The sequence below is a fragment of the Lactuca saligna genome, chromosome 3 (assembly GCF_052625555.1).
Source record: "Lactuca saligna cultivar CGN05327 chromosome 3, ASM5262555v1, whole genome shotgun sequence".
Taxonomy (NCBI): domain Eukaryota; kingdom Viridiplantae; phylum Streptophyta; class Magnoliopsida; order Asterales; family Asteraceae; genus Lactuca; species Lactuca saligna.
The window spans coordinates 145,649,548-145,665,773 of NC_136419.1; the positions used below are offsets into that span (position 1 = coordinate 145,649,548).

At 32.2% G+C, this 16,226-nt stretch overlaps 1 protein-coding gene across 1 annotated transcript; it reads left to right on the top strand.

The window, feature by feature from the left end:
- Nucleotides 1–8,886: 8,886 nt before the first annotated feature.
- On the top strand, nt 8,887–12,585 carry FUS3 (AP2/B3-like transcriptional factor family protein). Its single transcript, XM_078985989.1, has 6 exons — nt 8,887–9,748; nt 10,482–10,571; nt 11,406–11,506; nt 11,620–11,666; nt 11,759–11,835; nt 11,929–12,585. Exons 1-6 carry the CDS (start codon nt 9,434–9,436, stop codon nt 12,343–12,345), a joined length of 1,047 nt encoding a protein of 348 aa, XP_078842115.1. The 5' UTR covers nt 8,887–9,433; the 3' UTR covers nt 12,346–12,585.
- The last annotated feature ends 3,641 nt before the right edge of the window (nt 12,586–16,226 follow it).

Consider the following 16,226-nt stretch of genomic DNA (forward strand, 5'->3'; position numbering starts at 1 on the left):
AAGTCACAAGGTTACCAAGAAGCTAGTAATTGATTTCGTTTTATTCAAGTATGTCGTTACCATTGTTTCGGTAATGACTAAGAAAATTGTTGTTATCCTGACCCTAGTGGTCATATCACATTGAGTCCGACTACGATGAGTAGGTTACGTGGTTTAGAGAACCAAGTTTGATGTAGCGTCTGACTTAAACCAAACGATTGAAATCAAAGCGATCAATTGAAGTATTGTGCTCGTTGTTAAAAGTTGGTAGCTAGAAATGATACATGTTAAAATGTGATTATATCACATTAGACCATGAAGGAAGGCATATTTCATTCCGGAATTTGACTCTAAGAGACCTGAGTCTAAGCGTTGTTACGTACGATAATAGGTCATTAGAATATGACACCTCGATCAATTGTAGCAATCAAATTAACTTGTCTTAAGAAGAAGAAGATGTCTCTGATAAAGAATGAGCTTGTGACACGAAAGTCATGACTGAAAGTCTAACGAGCAGGTGCAAGACAAAGCACCGCCTGCAATCAAGGAGTCCAAGAGTTAGATACCCGTTCGAAGCAACATAGAGGTTGCAGTTACTACCTACGATGAAGAGATAATGTATGGAGTCATTATACTGCCCTGTTTCGTTGATGATTCCGAGACGTAATCATCCTAAGGGGGAGATAATTGTAACGCCCGTAGATCCGGGCTAGTCAATTTAGAGATAATAGGGGTCGAAAATGACTTTTCGACAAAATATTATTTAGAATAAATAATTTGAACCAAGTTGTAACATATATGTCACAAGGTGTCCGTACATATAATGAACGCCGAAATCCGAGTTATAACAAAGAAGTTATGACTCGTCGAAGTTTCGCGACGGAACCGGCACGGCACTGGGAAGCGTAAAAAGTGAATTTACGATAGAGCGAGATTTAGCCTTAGTGATCTAAACGAAAGTCATAGAATATGTTAAACAGAGAAAATCCATAAAAAGAACGCTCAAATCTGACTTCGTATGAAGAAGTTATGATTTTTCTAAGATTCGGCTTAGTAGTGTACAGCCCGAAACTCGAATTTTAGTTCGAGCGGTTTTTGGCTTATGCGACCTAAATGAGAGTTGAAGATCTCAATAATAGGAACTCAACGGTAAAAAGACAGACGAAAACGGAGTCCGTATGAAGGAGTTACGAATTCTTCACGGTCATTTAACAGTCTAAACGCCTCGTACTGTTAAATTTAAGATCGGTCCAGAATTAGCCGACAGAGTCAAAATGAAAGTTGTAGATATTATTGTTACCTACGCGTGGATATAAAGAATGTCAAGAATGGAGGTCGTATGTGAAAGTTACGGATTTTAGTCGGAAGTGTGCTGTGCGAAAATGGGTGATGTGGCACAATCTTGGCCATTGCTTTCTCCGCAAGTCTTGCCACTAGATGGTAACATGTGACAACCCAAGTTACCCCGTTACATTTCTCCGTTACCATTAACGGAATATTCCACTGTATAAAAGTTCCGTTAATGAGAAGTCGTCAAGTTTAATAAACATTTCAATTGTGTATGTTTATATACCGTTAAGTCGTGATAAAAGGGAAATAAAATACATAACACATATTTCCATTTACTTGGAAAATATTAGTTTATTATCACGACCACTAAATCGGGTGCGACCAAAAGCCCCGTTTAACGGCAGTATCGGGTAAAATCCCAATGAGCCCTGACTCAAAACCATATATAAGGGTGAGTGGAGTCTATTGGAGACTTTTTACACTCTCTCTCTATACTCTCTCTCTAGACCCGTTTTCGCCCCGAAACCGCAACCAAACGCTTCCAAATTGTAAGTTCGCTTACCCTAGCTTATTCTAAACATATTGATCCATGTTTATAGCTTAAAAATCGAACATAGAAGCTGTGAAAGAGGAGTTTACGGCCTAGGCTCATCCTTAGGTCGTAAACCCCTAATTAAAGGCCAAAATGACCCCTAAAAGTCCCTAAAAGCTTGGAAATAAATAGAATAATTAGCCTAGGAGTGTTTGCACATTTAAAACAATCATTTTGGAGCATAAAAGGGAGTTTACGGCCCAAGCACATGCTTAGGCCGTAAACACCCCTAAACCATGTCAAAATGCCCCAAAAACACTCCCAAACCACCCTTAGACTTCATACATAATTTAGGGACTTAGCATTTGGGGTTTGGATCAATTAAACACATCAAAATGAAGGATAAAAAGGAGTTTATGGCCCAAGCACATGCTTAGGCCGTAAACACCCCAAATCATGCCCAAAGTGTGGTTTTGCTTCCCTAAATGGCCTTAGACATTTACCATAAAATACTAGGAAGGATTTAAGGACTTAAACACATGAAATGGAGGGGTAAAAAGGAGTTTACAGCCCAAGCAATTGTCTAGGCCGTAAACTCCCCAAAACACATCCAAGTGATAGTTTTAACCCTCCAAAATAGCATCACACTTCTTTAGAAATCACTAGAAAGGCATTAGGGGCTTTAAACTTCACAAAACTCTAAGGATGAGAGTTTACAGCCGTAAACTCCCTTAAGAGTGGTTCCTTGGCCGTAAAATCATAGAAAATGCCCTTAGAAGCCTCAAACCCACTCATGCCTTTTATTAAAAGTCCTTAGAAAAATCCCATGAACAAGCTAGAAGCATAAAACACCCAAGAATATACCCTTGGGAGTTTACGGCCGTAAACTCCCTTGAGTTGGGCCGTAAACTCCAAATTGGTCCATGTTAATGCTTTAAGCCCATTCACACACTTGATATTTGAGTTTAGCAAAGTTCCACAACTGATAGGAGACCCTTAGCACCCTTAAACGCTACCCGGGACACCCAAACACTTAGCCAAAGTGTTTTCCACTCCTTTGAGCGTGTATATTTGTTTAATTAGTATTAAATATACTAATTATATGTGAACATATGATATCATATGTTAAATAGGTCATTGAGTGTGTTCGAGTCCTTAAGTGGCACCGAACGCCCAAACAGCACTCTCGTCGGACTACTTACACCAGGTGAGTTCATACCCATGGATGAACCTTTTAATGTTTTTTAAATGTTTTATAGGGGGGGGGGGGGAATACAAGTTAAACATGCCAGTTATCATGTCAATCACATGTGATTGATAACCTACATGCACAAGATTTTACCACTTTACACTGTTTTACTGAGTGGGACACTATAATGATTTTTACTTATTTCATAACTTTTACTTATACTGATTTATCCAAATTCATTCTAAATTGGTTTATGAAGGATCCTCTGAGGTTTTTAAACATATTTTACAAAAGGATACAATTTGGGATTTTCTCTGTACATAAAGGCTTTTCATTAAAGATTTCCCTTTTAGACGTATACTTTTACTTGTTAAATACTGCTGCTTCGCTTATTCTTAATTTATACCCTGACTCGGTAACGCTTTCACTTATACTTATAGTTGCGTATACCTGATGACGCTTATACTTATTCACGCTCTTACTTAGTGATACGATTCTTCTTCACTTATACTGGATAACGACTTTACTCCACTTATACTTGATAGACGTTCTTACTTCACTTATTGCCGTCTCTGTTTCGTGATACACTTATACTTGGTACAATTATAATTCACGATTTGATTATTCCACACTGTACACTTATACTTCACGACTCGGATGTTCCACTATACACTTATACTTCACAACTCGGATGTTCCTCTGTACACTTATACTTCAGAATTAGGATGTTCCACTGTACATTTATACTTCACCGTATGATACCACTTGATACACACTCAAGCGTAGTTAGATGTATGTTTATGCTTGTATAGATGCATATAAATAATGATTGAAGGACTTAGGAAGGCTTGTCCGCCCTATTTCCTTTTCTTCGTTGAGATGTGGTCTGGTGGGATCGGATGTCCATCTGAAGGTCGTTCGATTCATTAGTTATATATTGTGTACACGAGCATAGACATACGAGTTTTCTTCAGTCAATTTAGTTAAGAGTCTATACCTCTAGTCTACACTTACATTAGAAACCCACTCCCTCCTAGTAACACATTATCCTCTATTTGGGATGCATCTTCGGGACGCGGCCTTCTCCGTCGTCTAGTTGGTAACCAGAGTCTCCTATAGGGAGAGCGTACATTGTGTGTATAGGCCTATACGGGATTGACAACCCCGCACCCTGACTGCTAGCTACAGTCCACGGCCTACCAAGCCAAGGGGTGACAAATGTCACATTATATAGATGCTTGTAGGGCGTCTGGAACTCTAGTCAATATGGTTACGAGTATCCTGGGTTACCTTATAATTCATGTCCTTAAGGTAACGGTATTTCACCGGTAATCTACACTGTATACTGGTAAATTCATTTTCAGAGTCACACTGTTTGACCTTACAAGATGTATCTTTCATTTGATATTGTTTAGGGTCTGTTATCTCTGTTTGACCTTACAAGATGTATCTTTCAGTTGATACTGTTTGGGGTCTGTTATCTCTGTTTGACCTTACAAGATGTATCTTTCATTTGATGTTGTCTGGGGTCTGTACCCATTGTATTCACAGAATCCACTGTATTCACGGTATTCACTGTGTTCATCGTTCTAGACCTTGCTAGACGTATCTTTCATTAGATATTGCATGCGGTCTGTATTCACTGTTTAGACCCTACTAGTTGTACCCTTCATTTGGTACCTGCTGGGGTCTGTGTCTCCACTTGTTAGATTGAACCAGGCGTATTGTATGTTTGATACTTTCCTGGAGTCTATGGTTCTTTGCCTTCGTCAGCAGTCCTCACTGATGAGGCATATGATATTCCCTGATGTCGTTGCTTTCCTCAAGAATCAAATTCAGTATTTTGATAATGATAGCAATTTAGGGAAAACTACTTTTTACCCTACATCACTGACCAGTCTTGGTAGAAGGATGCTTTTATTATAGAAAATATAGGATTTTCTGGAAAGAACACTAATACACTGAAAACACTTAAACTACTACTTTATAAAGTTATTTGACTAAATGACACTAAATGCTTATGAACTCACCAGCATTTGTAAAAATGCTGATACTCGCTTTTTCAAATAACTTGTATTCTCAGGTTAGCATTAGACAGGTACATCCCCGGAGCTGTTGATGAAGATAGCTTAGTACCACGCTGTATTTATGCTATTACTTGTATTAATTTAAAGTGTTGTAATGTAACCTTGTAAAACTATTACTATTAATGGAATGTTTTGTTGTACTTTGATTACTATAATGCATGTGTTGTGATACTTGACATGACGCCATCCACCCCTGAATGGCTTTGGGGTGTGACATAACATGTGGCACCAAGTTCAGCCATTTTCACCCTATAAATACCACCTCTCCCACCCTCATTTTCTTCACACCTTTCCCATTCTTTCTTCTCTTTACCCTCTCTCTAGAAGCTCTCTCTAGCCCCGAAATCCCCTGAAAAGCCTAGGGAACCTCCCTAGCACGAGGCGGAAGCCCCAGAGTGCTCGACGGCTCCGAGAAGAAGAGCTTTTCGGCTCGGAAACGCTGCTCCAAGCAAAGCCTGGTTTTCTATAAAACCCGCTGTTTCGTCGAAGGAAATTATTTTAAAGTAAACGAAGAGCTGTCCGAGTACCGAGTCACCACCTTCTCAGGTGAGTGCATGGTCCCTTTCATCTTACACATAGATATGAAGTATTTATTATATAATTTACGTGTTATGAGTGCATGGTCCCTTTCATCTTACACATAGATATGAAGTATTTTAATATAAATTACGTGCTATGTGTACATATTGTCTGAATACTTGCTGTCTATGCTGAGTGAAAGATTTTTATACATGTTTTAAATGATTTAAACTATATACGTATTTTATATCTACAAAACGTGTTGGGAAAAACATGGGTAGGTGAAATAGTTGTTTTGTGATAACACGATGGGAGACATCAGTGTTGTCAGTGATCCAGTCATCTAGTGGAGTATAGATGACGACTATGGACGATACTAGACGGTCCAATGGAACGATAGCAGTTTCGTAACATGTAGGTATTTTTGAACTAGGTGCTCATTAGGTATTTTTGAACTGAGTGTGTTCACTACGTATCTTTGAACTGAGTGTGTTCACTAGGTATTTTGAACTAAGTGTGTTCACTAGTTACTTTTGAACTAAGTGTTTACCAGATGTTTCGGACTACGTGTTCACCAGATATATTCTATAAGCCTTGGTAATGATGGACTTCGTGTCGATTCCTTAGGATGATCCTGAGGAATAAATAAACGAGAAATAGCTGATTCTTAGGGTAGATCCTTAAGACTAAAGAAGATAATGAGGATGGGTAATTGGGTTGATTGTTTGATTGTTTAAACATAATAATTATATTATTGTGGGTTGAAAACCCTATGTACTCACCAGGTTTCCCAACCTGACCCACTCAGTTTATTTCTATCACAGGTGTTGATACGAAGTCACTTTACACTAAGAGATTTAAAGAGATGTAGATCACTAGTGTAAATAAATGCAAGTTCTGTTTATGCTTATGTTCCTGTATTGACAATGACATCCCAAACGTTTTAAAATGAATAAAATACGTTTCTTCGAAAATGTTTTAATAACGTATTTATCGTGTTTTTCTGGGAACGAATTCCGCAACATTTTTATTAAAAGAAGTACTCTGATTTTTATAAAGCATAAACAAAATCGGTCTTTTCTGGCCGTGAAAATGGGGATGTCACACGCGGTGTTATATAAAACCCCCATAACTAGATCTACAAGATTAAAAGACAAAGGTGCAAGCTTTATACCTTGAAAGGCTTGCAAATGAAAGATAAATCCTAGATCTAAAGTGTTTCTTTCTCCAAGTTGAGCTTGATCTTCTTCTTTTCATCTTCAAATCACACAAACACACTCTTTAATGCTTGAAATGTCCTCACAAGGTGCTTATATGGTTTCAAATCACGAAGAGAGGGTAGAGGTTGGTTAGGTGAAGAGAAATGAGGTCATAAAGATGCTTAAATACCACCCAAACCCTAAAAATTAGGGTTTCCATCTTTCTTTAGTACGTCCCACGTACATAAGTGTACGCCCAGTGTACTAGGGCGCACCCTAGTACGTTCAGTGTACAAATATGTACGCTTGACGTACTTCTTCTGCCTAAATTACAAGAATAACACTATGGATTCAAGGCACATTCTCTTGGACTTAGGGAGCAAAATGTCATATAATAAACTTAAAAGAATAAATTAAGAAATACCTGAACATCGAGAAGTTACATGTATCTTGCTTATTCATATTTTCATAATTTATAATCTAGTAACTTTATTTAAGAGTGGTTATTTATAATGTAATTACTTTGTATTAAATATGCTTTTAATATGACACCTAGTGCCCTAAAAAAAGTTTAAATAAAAGGGCATCCTATACTACAATTATTCACATCAAATCAAACACTCTCTTTATGTATCATCATTGCAAAGATGTTTCATTCACCCTCTTAAGTAAGCCTATTGTGATGTAAAAAGTATTTTATTAGTGAAATAAGCAGTTGCTAAAAATGATCACATCATTGCAAAACCAGAACCATCATATATGAAATAAAAAAACAATAACTTGGATAAGAAATGCCATAGAGTATGCTAAAAAAGGTGACATGAAATAGATAAAATTACGCTAACAAAAACAAAAAAATAAATAAATAGGTGATTATATGAAAATTTTCTTATGATTATCCAAAGTTCTAATGCACTTTCCATTCAATGTTTAAGAGTTTATTGTATGGGTGATGGTATTAGTATGTGTGATGGTATTATGTGTAATTGAAAAACTCATTCACTAAATATCTACATTTTCCTCCATAAGATTGTTAGTTAATTTTTACTTACATGTTTACTCATTGCTATTTCACTTACATTTACTTCAGATCAAAACTAGGATACCAACTTTTGGTATTTGAATCACTCACTGAAGCCCTCTTGTAATTTGATATCTCTTCCATATTTTTTTCATATGATTTGATCCTTATATTTTACGTTTACGTTTACGGATTGATAAAACTACTATCTGATTTACCTATAAAAGTTGTCTTTAATTCACCAAATATAAAAAATCAAAACATTTTATACTTGTTTGAAAATTATATTTTGTAGTTCTTAACGAAATCTAACATATTTTGGCTTATCAACAAGATCTCTTATTTTTCACTTGTGCAAAAAGGAAATGAAAAACTAACTAGAATTTGAACTCAAGTTTTTCTTAAAAAAAAAAAAAAAAAAAAAAAAACTAAAATAACACTGAAAATTATGATTTTATGAAACTTTTAATAAGTTAAAATTTTAAATATTTTATGTATTATCTATTTTTTTTTTCTTTGCACACAAACCTTTAAAATCGCAACTAAATTGTGTGGAATAAGAGTCTAGCCCTAAAATCACAACCAAAGTGTTAGAAGTCTTGTCCAAGGGTTAAAAGAGGATATCACTTCTGAAAAAAAAAATAAAAAAAAAATACAAAACCTTATCACCTGATAACCTAATGCCTAGTAGCCTGGTACCACTTATGACCTTATATCATCGACAGTTGCGTGTATGTCTTTTCTTTTTTGAACCATGAATACTGTAGGTTTTCTTGATGAAATAACAATCCATTGTAAACTCGTCATTCCATTAAGACACATCTCCAATTTTAATGATTATTCGACTATTTTTTTTTTTCTATTTTTTTTATATATATAAAACATATCAAGTAAGTTGACAAAAGAAAAACATGTTTATGATATAACTGTAAAAAAGTTACGAACTTAAAATCTTGTTACTTACTTTAAAATAACCTAAAAATACCATAAACTTAAGATTTTGTGATTATCCATTATATCCGATACAAACATATTTAATATAGATCGAAACGAAGTCAAAAGTCATATAGGGTTTTAAACGTGGGGTCCGACGTTTTTTCATGTGACGTGAAAATTTTGGGGGGGTTTTCAAATTCCAAAACCCATCGTCTCCATGGTTGGTCTGGTTTTGTATCTCCTCCTGAAATACGAGAGTGAGTTGCGGTGATTAGTGGAAGATCCAGAAGGTGGTTGGTTGATGGTAGCCATGATCCAAAATAATCACCCTTTCTTTCCCCATAATCTCTTCAGACCTTTTCCAACACCTGTACTACCTCCTTGTAACCCACCTCAACCCCTTCACCATCATCTTCGCCTTCCATTCGTCATCCTCCTCATTGGTCGTTCCCTCACAATCCCCTATGCTCCTTTCATCAATGCTTTCAAAATCGCTCATAAAATCGCCATATACTATGAATGTATCATGTACAAATGTCAATCCCTGTATTTACCAAACCAAATCTTTGCTAAATATAGGAAAAGCCTTTTGCCTACAGCATCCAATTACAGATCGTTGCTCTAAGAGAGAGAGAGAGAAAACCCTAACCCTAAAACACGAAGCTGGATACCCATTTTGATATGGATATGGATATGGTGGAGAGAAACGAGGCGTGTGGTTTGAGGGCATTTGGTGGTTTCGATATTGGACTTGGAATGGGAGTTGGAATCAATTTTGCTGGTGTTCAAGACAACACCTACAAAACTACCAACAAACCTTCTTCTTCTGTTCCTCCTCCTCCTCCTGCTGAACCTGTGGTTGTTGACGGAGATCTGGTGGCTGCTGCTCGTTTTGATTTCCTTAAGAAGAAGCGGATGCCCAGGTTCCGCCGTGGTACCTCCGCTGCTGCAGTCCGCTCCTTCACTTCCTTTCCCAGTTCTTTTCCTCCACCAACTGTAAATTTCTTCTCTCTTTTTTTTTTCTTCTTCTTGGTTTTGTATTTCTGACTCACTATTTCTCTAGATCTATATGATAATATAGGGTTTTTTTTTTAAAAAAAAAAAATCTAAGTTATGGTTTCACTTTACCCCTCTTTTGCACATGGATAGATTTTACCCTAAATTTATTTCCTTTTTAAGATCGTATATCCATGTATTCTTTAATTAATGTTCTTTAAAGTTTATTATTAACCCTAGCAAGTGGTTTCTTTTGTCAAAGAGCTACTAGATCTGTATAATCCAACATGAATCCACTTACTATTCTCATCACGTGTTTCCTTTTTCATAACCTAATCTATTACTATAAATCTCAAAGAAAAAACGGAAAGAAATCTAGATCTATACTTAATTTTTCATATATTTGATTATTTTCTATTAATCTTTAGTCTTAAATTGTCGGTTACAATTTGTCTCGCATGTATTAAAAGATCTGAAGTGTGAGTTTATATTTTATAAGATCTTGTCTCACACACATAGATGATGAAAAATATGATATTTTTAAGCCTGAAATTTTAGGCTACTGATAATTAACAAGTTTAACTATGGTTTTATGTTTGATAAGGAGGATGTTAAAAAAGTTTGTAACTTTAGACATAGTTTTTGAAGGGAATTGTGTTTTCATGTCAAATTTTACATTATAAGTCTTAGTTTCTTAAAAATCTAACATCAAATTTGTTTCTTTTTTTTTTAGATTGCTGATCATGGAAGGCTGACATTTCTGTTCAGCAAGAAGCTTCAAAAAAGTGATGTGGGTGTGCTTAAAAGGATTGTGCTTCCAAAGGTTGATTTTAATTTTATTGATATACCTTAAAAACATGCATACATAAAGATTTCTTCTTTTTTTGACCTAAAAAACCATCTGAAATTTGAGTAAATGACCATTTTGAGATGCTTAATCAAAAATGATTGTTCATTTGTGGTTAAAAGAGATGTCTGAATGGATAAACTTGGGTTTTAATTTTTGAACCAAATTAACAAAAAACTGCATGTTTTATAAAAAAAACTTCACTTTCTTTTAACAAAAAACTGCACTTAATTAACAAAAAACAACATTTTTTCATCAATTAAATAAAACAACACTTGTTAACTAAAAACAGCACTTTTTATGACTAAATTTACAAAATTCTGCATTCTTTATAACAAAAACATCACTGTAAAAAACAGCACTTTTTATAAACAAAACTGCATGTTTTTATAAAAAAAACAACACCACTATTTATAAAAGAAAAAACAAAACCTATTAACATAAAAACAACACTTTTTATAAATTAAAAAGTGGACTTAGTTTACAAAAAAACATGCAGTTTTTTGATAAAAATCTCCACTTAGTTAAACAAAAAACAACATTTTTTATCAAAAGAACTGCATGTTTTACAAAACCTACACTTCTTATAAAAAAAACATCAGTGTTTAAAAAAAACACCACGCCCTACAACAAAAACCTCATGTTTTTCTAAAAAAACAGCAACAAAAAAACATTTTTACCTCATTAGTTCCTCCTTTCATTTACCCAAACATGACATTATTTTCTCAAATATTATCCCTTCATATACAATGTTATTCAAACATCAACAATTTTAATATTTTTCATTTCTTTTTACTTTCTTTATTCCAGAAACCAGCTGAAACACACTTGCCAGCTCTAATTGCTAAAGAAGGGATCATCTTGGAGATGGATGACATGGACACCATGCATGTTTGGTGTTTCAAGTTCAGGTTAGTTTAACCATTTAAAACCCTAAAAACCAACAAAGAAAAAACTAAATACTTTTTTTTTTTTTTCTTTAACTAATCTAGCAACTATGAATCTACTTCTCATCCTTCAACAGGTTTTGGCCAAATAACAACAGCCGAATGTACGTTCTCGAGGGCACTGGTATGTTCTTCACACACATTTTCTCAACCATTTTTAAACTATATATATTATTTTATTACACCCTAACGCAAATTCTTAAATCTTTTTTTTAGGGGAATTTGCTGAGGAGCATGAACTCCAATTGGGTGATTACATAATGCTGTATCGGGACTCAATCAACCTCAACTATGTAAGCACGCTATACCCTAACAACTTTTCTATTTTAATCCAAAACCAATACGTTAGGGTTCATTTAACCTAATTATGATTTCTTTAAAACCAGGTGATACAAGCATTAAGAGCTTATGAAGTAGAGGAATACACAAAGAACGAAACGAAAACAAGCAACAACAACAACACTACTCAGCCGAAACCCATCAAAGCACCACCTCAGCCTAACACCACCACCAACACCACCACCACCCCCACCACCACCACCACCACCAACAATGGTTTAATGAACCCAAACTGGCTGTGGAGTGGTCCTGATGCGGAGGTTTTTAACCCTACAAACACCTACCCGATGAATATCTCAACTGTGGAGGAGCAAATGGGCATGAATTTCATATATGATACTAGCTACTCCAATGACACAATGACTCCACTTGATTTCTTGGGTGGATTCATGACTAGCTACCCAACGACTCAGCCTAGCTTTGCAATTGACAATCTGTCTATTGATGATCTTTATAAGATCTAGTGATCTAGTTGGCTGTTGTTGTCTTGTTGTAATAAGATGTGAATGTGAACGTGAAAATAAAGCATCTGAGTGGTGAACTCGAACTCGGTAGATGTTTTGTGTTTTGTAAAACTTAAGCAGTGGTTTCTGTTGTATGTGAACTCGTTTAGAGTTATGTTGTGTCATGGTTTTTGTATAAGTGTTGTTGAAGAATGACTTTGAAAAGTTGTTGTTTGAATAATCGAATGTGTAGTTTTATCATGATTTTGTTCTTATATGTTTTATATGTTTAAGCTTTTTAATAATGGGATAAGTTATGTTTGATGATTAGTATAAGGAGAAATTAATCATGTATTGTTTATCAATGTCGGTGGTAGTTACCCTTGCCACTTGAACACGTACCGTATAATTTTATTTTATTTCATTTTCTGCCATGTCTTGTTACACGTGTGAAATAGACTCAGAAGTAATACATTTGTTCGCAAGAAAACCTACGTTTGCCAACGTTGCGACTTATAGAGTTGGCAGTTTTAATCTTTACTTTTTATTTTTATTTATTTATTTTTTATTTTTTATCTAGTGGTTTTGAGAAGATGAACAAAGATTTTAAAAAGATCCCTAAAGGGGTGAGAAGAAAACATGGAGGAATATGATGAAGTTATCACTATTGTTGCATGAGAAGGTAAGATATATGATTTATGAATTATAAGATGATTGTAAGTTGTAACGACAATTACAGAGGATCTTCAATTACCATAATTTTATCTCGTCTGATTAGATCGGAATAGTATCGCAACATTTTCATGAATGCCAATTTGTTTTTTTTTTTTTTTTTTTTTTTTTTGAGGGTTTAAGATAAGATGCTAAAAGTCTCAACTATATTAGTGGCTTATAATTTTTAAAATTTATATTATAGTCGATGGGAGGTAGAGATGCTTGTATTTTCACTTTCCTCGTAGATGTTAGCTTAATCTCCATAAGGATGGCCATGAGAATGAATGTTTGATTCCACCGATTATGTAGTTGGTTTGCTCGGTTTATGTAATGTAATAATTTGTTCTCTAATATGTATTTTTGACGATTTACCTTATGGATGTGTATTCACATATAGATTAGAAACTACAGTAATATGAACTCAAAAAAACAAATACACAATTAATATAAGAGCATAAATTCATAACAACTTTCATCTCTCTGTTATTTCAACATGAATATTGCCCACAGATCGGGATTTTTTTTTTCATATTTACATAAATATAAAAGATACAATTATAATTGTTAGTAACAAGTAATGTACGCTGTTTCTCTTGATCTAAATAGTATATAATAATGAATTTCAAATCAAAATTTCGTTTTTCAACTACAATCATACAGCAATGTCTACCATCGGGAAAAAAGCTCATTTATCAAATCAAATATTAACATTGTTTTGCCTCAGGATTTCCTAAAATCTAATTTACCGGTTAGCAGTTTGGTTGTGGATAATAAAAAGCATTTAATTTTGACTCAACCGTTTTGTGCCCTATTGTTCATCACCCCCCCCCCCCCCCCCCCCCCCCCTCCCCAAACCCCTTCTCTCTCTCTCTCTCTCTATATATATATATATATATATATATATATATATATATATATATATATATATATATATATATATATATATATATATATATATATATATATATATATATATATATATATATATATATATATATATATATATATATATATAGACACACACTAAGCTAATGCCCTCTAAATAGTTGAAATTTTTACAAATATATATATATATATATATATATATATATATATATATATATATATATATATATATATATATATATATATATATATATATATTTAAATATAACAATAACGTTGTTGTTTACTTTGATATAATAATTCGTATACTAAATTGATATAATATATTAATTATTTTGAATTATATGATAATATATACATCTATTATAACTATATAATATCAACCGTTTGAATGATTTATATTCGCGATTTACTTATGAATAAAATTAGATATAATATATAGATTAATGTTATTTATACTTTTTGTTATTGTTAATTAATTTTTTAAAATTTATTTTCTTAACGTTTTAATTTCCATCAATATAATTATTTAAAATATTAGACATTATTTTTTGAGTTTTAAAGTTAACAGTATATACATTTATATAAAGTTATTTTAACTATTGTTATAGTGAATTATTTTAAACTATTTATTTGAAAACTTTAAACGAATTACACAAATATCTTTAGGAAATATTTTAGTTAAATTGATATTATATTTTATTTTTGCATTTAACATTACAATTTATCACTTTTAACTATTCACAAAATATTAATTGGGTTTTTTAAGTGGCACTCAAATTTATATTTAAGTTGAAACTATAATATTATATTTAAATTAACATTTTAAATATTGTGTCCAAATTGTTCCAAATTTATAGTTTTAAATTGATAATGGTTTACATAAAACAACATATTAAATCTAATAAATTAAGTATAATATATTAAAAGTTAACGACATAACTTTATAAGTAGAACTAAATATATTATTTTAATATTGAAATTTATTTTATTTCTGATTACACTTTAAGTTTTATATTTATTTAACCTAATTAACAAAATTATAATCATTATTATAAAGACACTACACTTTATCGCTTTTAACTATTTATAAAATATTATTTAGGTTGTTTAAGTTAAAACTAATAAATTAAGTATAATATGTAAAAAGTTAAAAAAAAACCATAACTTTATAAGGTGAAGTAAAGATATACTTTTAATATAGAAATTTATTTTATATATGATTACACTTTAGGTTTGATATTTATTTAATCTTATTAACCAACTTATAATCATTATTAGAAAGAAATTGAAAAGTCATGAAAGTTTCAAATTAATGCGGTGAAAGGAAAAATACATGGGAGTTTCAAATGAATATGGGGAATTAAAAAATGCTTCATTTATAATATATATATATATATATATATATATATATATATATATATATATATATATATATATATATATATATATATAGGTTTAGCTCTATGAAAAACAAAAAACCCTAAATATCATAAAAATGCATAAAAAAATACTTAGATATCACAAATCTTTTTGTGATTTTATATTCTTAAAAATCACAACTTTTTATATAATTTTGGTGAGAAGTTTTTTGAAAAAAAAAAAAACAATAAATAAATAAATAAAGGATTTTTTTTAATTTTTTTTTAACGAATTTATAAAAAAAGTTGCGATTTTTAAAAGCATAAAGTCAAAACAAAGATTTGTGATCTCTAAGTGTTTTTTCTATGCAGTTTTATGATTTTAAGTGTTTTTTCTCCATATGAACCTTCTCTCTCTCTCTCTCTCTCTCTCTCTCTATATATATATATATATATATATATATATATATATATATATATATATATATATATATATATATATAAAATGTTAGGTTCATATGAAACGGTCTAATTTTGTGTGACCGTGAAACGCAATCTTAGCCACTCATTTTGTAGATAAAAAAAACATTTTTAAAATGCAAAATAATTGAAAAATTTTCGAATTTTAATTTTTTTTTTTTGTCATTTATATTTTTCAAAAATAAAATAAAAAAATACCAAAAATATATTTTTTACATATTCTAGTAATAAATCTAGTAGAATATTCTAACATTCTAAAAAATACATTACAATATTTACAATGTAATATTCCATTAGAATATTCCACGTATTTTTCAAAAAAAAAAAAAACGGTAATTTGTTTTTATTTTTTAAATTTTTTTTTAGGGAATTAAAGTGACGAAAATAATAATTAAAAAAAAAAGAATTTTTCGATTTTTATTTTTATTTTGCATTTTAAAATTATTTTTAGATTTGGTCTTA

What these genes read in the sequence shown, in the direction of transcription:
- FUS3 (XM_078985989.1), top strand. Translation starts at nt 9,434, where the DNA reads ATGGATATGGATATGGTGGAGAGAAACGAGGCGTGTGGTTTGAGGGCA. An exon ending in GTACGTTCTCGAGGGCACTG is followed by an intron (nt 11,667 to 11,758) that starts GTATGTTCTTCA and finishes TCTTTTTTTTAG; the next exon opens with GGGAATTTGCTGAGGAGCAT. An exon ending in ACTCAATCAACCTCAACTAT is followed by an intron (nt 11,836 to 11,928) that starts GTAAGCACGCTA and finishes CTTTAAAACCAG; the next exon opens with GTGATACAAGCATTAAGAGC.